Source organism: Octopus bimaculoides, chromosome 2 (genome assembly GCF_001194135.2).
Source record: "Octopus bimaculoides isolate UCB-OBI-ISO-001 chromosome 2, ASM119413v2, whole genome shotgun sequence".
NCBI classification, from domain to species: Eukaryota; Metazoa; Mollusca; class Cephalopoda; order Octopoda; family Octopodidae; genus Octopus; species Octopus bimaculoides.
In genome coordinates, this window is record NC_068982.1 from 122,606,312 (window position 1) to 122,612,907 (window position 6,596).

Genomic DNA, 6,596 nt, shown 5'->3' on the forward strand with positions numbered 1-6,596 from the left:
GGGGGGGGGGGGTAATAGATTTAACCCCGTCCTTGAACTTGTTGGCCTTGTGCCAAAAATTTGAAAGCAATATGTTTGGTTGTAGATGAACTAAGGCTAAACTTTGTGAAGTCGCGTGGCTTAGTGGTTAGGGCATTCGGCTCACGATTGTAAGGTCATGAGTTCAATTCCTGGCGACGTGTTGTGTCTTTGAGCAAGACACTTTATTTCACGTTGCTCCAGTCTACTCAGCTGGCAAAAATGAGTAGTACCTGTATTTCAAAGGGCTGGCCTTGTCACACTCTGTGTCATGCTGAATCTCCCTGAGAACTACATTAGGGGTACATGTGTCTGTGGATTGCTCAGTCACTTGCACGTTAATTTCACGAGCAAGCTGTTCCATTGATCGTATCAGCTGGGACCCTCGTTGTCGTAAGCGATGGAGGGCTCCATTTTTTAAGGCTAAACTTTAACAACAACAAAATAACATAAATACACACAATGAACAATTTGAAAAATTACCATTTTTTTTTTTTTTTTTTACCTTTTCCAGGATATACAAGTCTCTTGGATGTCCCCAGGGTTGTGGTGATGGTGTCAGGGGTACCAATGGTGAAAATCTTAGGCAAAAGGGACAAACCTGTTTACAAAGACTTCAAAGAGGGAATCCGTCATTGTTTCGGAAATATCTACGTGATTCTGTTCATAGACATTCAATCCAAGACAGTGTGGATTTTATGCATTCGATACTTGGATTTTGTATTGAGTCAGGAAGTGTAGTTCAATCTCCAACTGGTGAGTCATTTACTTATTTATTATTATTTGTTCTCATGTTTTATATTGATGTTATCCAACATAAATTCAAAATGAATGTGATGTTGACTGTCTGCTAACTGATGATGGTGATAATAATAGAGTAGAAGAGGAGTGAAAGTAAATGAGACAATGTATTCTTGATTTCCTTATGATAATTCTCTTAATTACTCCTCAGTCACAGGTATGGCTGTGTGGTTAAGAAGCTCACATTGCAATCTCATGGTTTAAGGTTCAGTCCCACTATGTGGCACCTTGGGTAAATGTCTTCTACTATAACCTGGACCAGTTTGTGTGTGTGTGTGTACCCTTGTCTTGACATCATGTGATGATTGTAAATAAGCATTACTGCCATATAAACAATGTTTGTTTCCAGTCTTCTGTGGTGAAATATATCTTGGTTGGAAACAAATAAGGTTTGGCAACAGGAAGAACATCTGGCTGAAGAAATTCTGCCTGTTAAAGGGTTGAAGAAAGAAATACCACCATGATCAGTTGCCATAGTTTGCTGAAGCTACCAAAATCATTTATGTAATTAAAATTGTATGCATGTCAGTTTGAAGCAAGTGTAATCAAGATGGGATTTTCAAAGGCTTTCAGTTTGTGTGTGTATGCAGAGTGCAATAAAACACCACAAATGGAATGGAATTATATGAAAGAGTGCTCCTGACAGAACCATCCTGTTTGAAGAATTAAATTGGATTGGACGGCTCATGCTCAATCCACTGTAGGACAAGGGCCTCAGCATGTTCCCTCCACCAACCATGGTCTGGTGCATAGGCCACAAACATGAGCTTGTGATCACACTGGCTTGATGGATCTACTGTTACAGTGGCCCAACATGGTTTTGCAGAGGGATGCAGTTTTTATACTCATACACAGGAGTGGTTAAGTTGATTACATCTATCATAGTGCTCAGCTGGTACTTGTTTTATTGACCCCAAGAGGATGAAAGGTAAAGTCAACTTTGTTGGAATTTGAACTCTGAACATAAGGATGAATGAAATACCACTAAGTATTTCACCAGGCATGGTAACGATTCTACCAGCTCACTGCCCTGTTTGAGGAATAGCAACTAATAAATATTTTGCTTTCTTGAGGGTCATTTTGCAGACATTCTAGTTGTGGTTAACTTCTTTAAGGTGTTCTTCTGAATTCTTCATTAGTACAACTGCAGTGCTGTTGTGTGTGAGTTATTGAAGGAGTTTGAGGGATTATAGGTTTGATCACATGAATGGGGAGGAACATACCATGGAGTAGAAGGCTTTAGTCAGTAAGTTAACTCCTATCACTGACTGTTGGTTTTGTTTACTTCAAAACAGCCCTGATTGAGCAGACCTACGAACAAAAACATACCATTTGGCACAGCTCCATATTTTGGTATATCTAGGACTACATTGTCCAGTGTGTTCCCCACCTTTTTCCAAGATGGTGGTGATGAGATTAGAGGTCTGATTAGAGAGAGTTGAACTCACCATTACTAGCCAACAAAATGGTTAACAATGTTTTTTACAGTTCTGGATCATCCCATCCTGCTTAAGTGAACTTGGTCATCGAGTATTATTAATTGTCTTGGCAAAGGACACAGTACAGTGTCACAATACACTGGATGTCTGATCCATGAATGCACTCGTAAATGAATAAATACAAGTCTTATAATCTCAATTTTTTAAGGTTTTTATCTCATCCTACTGAAACATGTAATGACTTTCAAGTTAAGCAATTCCATGTTGGTAAATTCACAATTAAGAGTTTAGTGCTTGAGAAACATTGATTTATTTTCAAAGAAACTAATATGAGTCAAACTTTCATCATATTTTATGTATTTATTTATTTTCATTTTTACTCAATTCATGTGAAACAGATTCCATTTGTACAATCTTACAATCATGGTTGGATTCTGAATGCATTGAGAAACTGGCATCAGGTGACCAATTTGTAATCATAACAAAAAAATCAGCACTTTTTCTTTCACTGTTTTTATAAAATTATATATCTTTATATACTTTTCCTATATATATATATATATATATATATATATATATATATATATATATATATATATATATGATGATGAAGATTCACTGAAGAATTTAAAAATCACTCACTTAAGTTATCTTCTGATATTCACCCAACATCATCTCCAGATATTGATCTTATGTCATCTGTAAGTGCACACACCCTAAGTTGTGTCTAGACACTCACTTCAAGTCACATTTAGGTACTCACCTCACATTTTTAGACATTCACCCTAAGCATTCTTCAGGTGTCCTCACTAAAACATTCATGTATAACCTGCTGATATTTTTTTAGATAATGGGTAGTTTTTTAGACATTGACTAAAATTAGGAAATTCAATATATGCATTCAACCATTTTATTACTTAACGTAAATAACTTTTATAGAACAACTTATTTGCTATTGTGCGGTTTCAAATTAGCTTGTAGTCATTCATTTCTCACATTACTCTTTTGTTGCCACAGTATCTCAATAAAATATGTTATAAATAACATAATGCAGTCAAGGAAATTAACATTACTCACTCTTGTTACTTTAAATGTCACCGTTAATAGCAAAGATTTCTAACAAATTGTGTGGAATAGGAATAATTCATTAGTAATTCATTTTTTATTTATTCATTTAAAAATAAATATTAGTGACAGAAGCCATATTAATGCTGAATGGCAATCTTTATATCCTGTCTACTGTGGACGTATTGTTAGAACACTGTATCACTGTAGCATTCACCTTGAGAGATCCTCTCATATAGACCTACTGTACTAAAAGTGTAGACACACTGTTAGCAGATATGAATCATCATCTTGCATGGGTGGCATAACTGCTACCTCATGATTTCAGTGTACATGCACTTCATCAGTAGCAGGCATCCACTCTAACAATACATTCATATTTAAGTAGGATATAAAGATTGCCATTTGGTCTTAAAACTGTTTCCATCACTAATTATTTTTTAAAGAACCTGCAGCTATTTGTGATATTACTGACTGAACAGTCACTGTTTTCATGTATGTTGTTGGCAGTAGAATTTGGCTGGCATGTTGTGAGTGAATGCCTACTGCTGATGAAATACATGCACACTGAAATCACATGATCTTGCAGTTCTGCCACCCATAGTAGATGATTCTCATCTCTACTTTTAGCACTATACACTTATGAGAGGATCTCTCAAGGCGAATACCACAGTAATATGGTTTTCTAACAATTCATCCATGCTAAGTAGGATATAAAGATTGTCGTTTATTCATTATTTATTTGTTTAATTAGAAGAGGGTAGTAGCACCTCTGATCTTGTTCAGAGCCTTTGAGACTTGGAGGAGGAAGGGAGAAAGTTATTCCTTCATTGGAAACATGACCTGAATGTGTGCAACAGGATGGACTCTGCTAAAGGCACCCAAAAGCCAGACAGTGGTGCTAAACCTATCAACAGATAGTGTCTACCACGAAGGAACAGGAACTGTCACTTCATTGGGCTTCCACACAGTTTCGAAGTTTCACTCACAAATCATTGGCTGAACCAGTGGTAGAAGATACTTGCAAAAAGTGTTTCACAGTAGAATCATTATTTCAGCTTAACATATTAGTCTTAATCACAAAATTTAAATGAGAAGTAATCTGTAAAAAGCATTATGACATGCACACTAAGTGACAAGGATACTTATGATACTTATTTTAGGAGTAGTATTGATAACTAACTAAACTCAATGTTAACCAATGCCCTTGAAATTTCAATTAGTGGATTGTTAACTGGCTGGTTGATGATTGCTGAACTAATTGCTGAAAAGCCTGAATCCTCAGGACAATGTATAATAACATAGGCTAAATAGATAAAACCCTTTACATTCAGATTACTCATGAAAAAAAGCATGCAGAACACCCTGTAAAATAGTCGGTGCTAGAAAAAGTACCCAAGCATTGAAACCAAGCTAAAATGAAATGTGAATTAGATGACTCCCTTTGACCCATCTAGGTGAGCAAATCCATCCAACCCATGCCAGTATGAAGAACAGTTAAAGACAACAGTAATGATGACAACAATGACAATCTATACGATGTCTTCACTTGGATTTCTAGAAGAAAAGTGTTTGCATGTAGTTAAATCTAGTATGATATCTGAAAAACAAAACAGACAATTCTTGAATTGGTACTAAAGATGGTTTTAATTGAAATTCCTTAGCTATAATGATACTTGTTTTTCTAAATTTGTCAGTGTTACTTAAATGATAAAAGGTTGCTAGCATCTCATTTCAATACTGTCCTATGTTGGAAGAGTTTATTCTTTTTCTAAGCACTTCTTAAATTTCCAAGCTAACCAGTTTTCAAATTGACCTTAATGAAACTGATAATGAGCATCATGATTAATTACACAAGCCAAATATCACTTACACATGAACACAAACAACCTAAAATACAGGCATATATCTAGCCACCCATACATGCCAATGTGCATCCAATATACATGGCAATTGATAGAAATTATCTTTGATTGATACATAATCTTAATTAAAATAGTTTTAAAAAATCATCCGCTTGCAAATAATTTGTTCCAAAAAATTATTTTTTGCTACTTTGATTTGGTGTGTATTTTTAATACAGCATATATATAACTTTTCATTATTGAAATATATAACTACAAATGTATATATAATATATTTAAAAAAATGTTTGACATAAATACATTTTTGTTTAAAAGTAATACTACTATTGAAAAATTCTTTATAATTGAGAAATAAAATATTTGTCAGGCATTTTGTAAAAAAAAAATATCTTTTAAAATTATAATATGATTTTTTTAAATTACCCATGGTGGGCTTTTTGTCGAGTTTTTGCAGTTAATGTAAATTTTTAAATGACCAGTTTAATTTTAACATGTCAACTTAAACTATATATTTGCATATTCAAGCTGAGAACAATTAGTGATTAAAAGAAAATTTTTTTCTTGGTAATAAAAACTGAGCTAACATGAAACTACTTGAAAATTAACTTCTTTGATTTAATTTGACTACTGGAAAATTTTATTCATTTTTCATTTAAATGAAAATACCTTATTTTTCTATATACTCCATCACCAGCTTAATTTTGTCTACAACTATGTTTGTCTTCAACTATGTTTGTCTACAACTATGTTTGTCTACAACTATGTTTGTAATTCTACTGTATCTGATAACTTGACTGGAGAACATGTCATATCCTATTTTTAATGGAATTCTGCTCAATGCCCTGGACAAAGATGAAATATGAAGATTAAAGCTATCAGTTTTATTATAAATGCTAGTTATAACCTTATCATCTGTACTACCTTAACATCTAAATGATTAACCTTATCCTCCATGTTGGAATAGAAGAGTTCAATATAGATTGTAGTAGTTTTATTAGGCTGCTCTAGTACATGTTACTCTGGAGTTTATGTGGTGTGCAGCTGCCCACATTACTGGTATTTCCAGCTTCCCCTACATATAAACATGTATAATATAATATATGATATAGTATATATATATAATTTGAAGAAAAGCAACAAAAATTCAATAGGTTATAGCAGTACGTACGTTTCGTACAAACTTCATTTATTTATGTAGTGAGAACACTACATAAGATGTGCAATGAAAATGTACTCCTCAGCTGCATAATGGAATTTCATTTTAGAAAGTCATTTTGTTGATGTGTGCAAAAACAAGAGTAGGAGAAGAAGAAAATACCATCTTGACTGGGCTGTTAATCAACAGTCTAGACTTTCTAAAATGAAATTCCATTATGCAGCTGAGGAGTACATTTTCATTGCACATCTT

General features: G+C 34.0%; 1 protein-coding gene across 3 annotated transcripts in view; it reads left to right on the plus strand.

The window, feature by feature from the left end:
• LOC106882437 (protein unc-80 homolog) overlaps positions 1 to 6,596 on the plus strand; it is a 286,116-nt gene that overhangs the window by 30,069 nt on the left and 249,451 nt on the right. For all 3 annotated transcript variants that reach the window (XM_052965566.1, XM_052965567.1, XM_052965568.1), the window contains exon 4: positions 533 to 774. In XM_052965566.1, the coding sequence (XP_052821526.1) occupies positions 533 to 774 (242 nt within the window). The remainder of the gene's footprint in view (positions 1 to 532; positions 775 to 6,596) is intronic.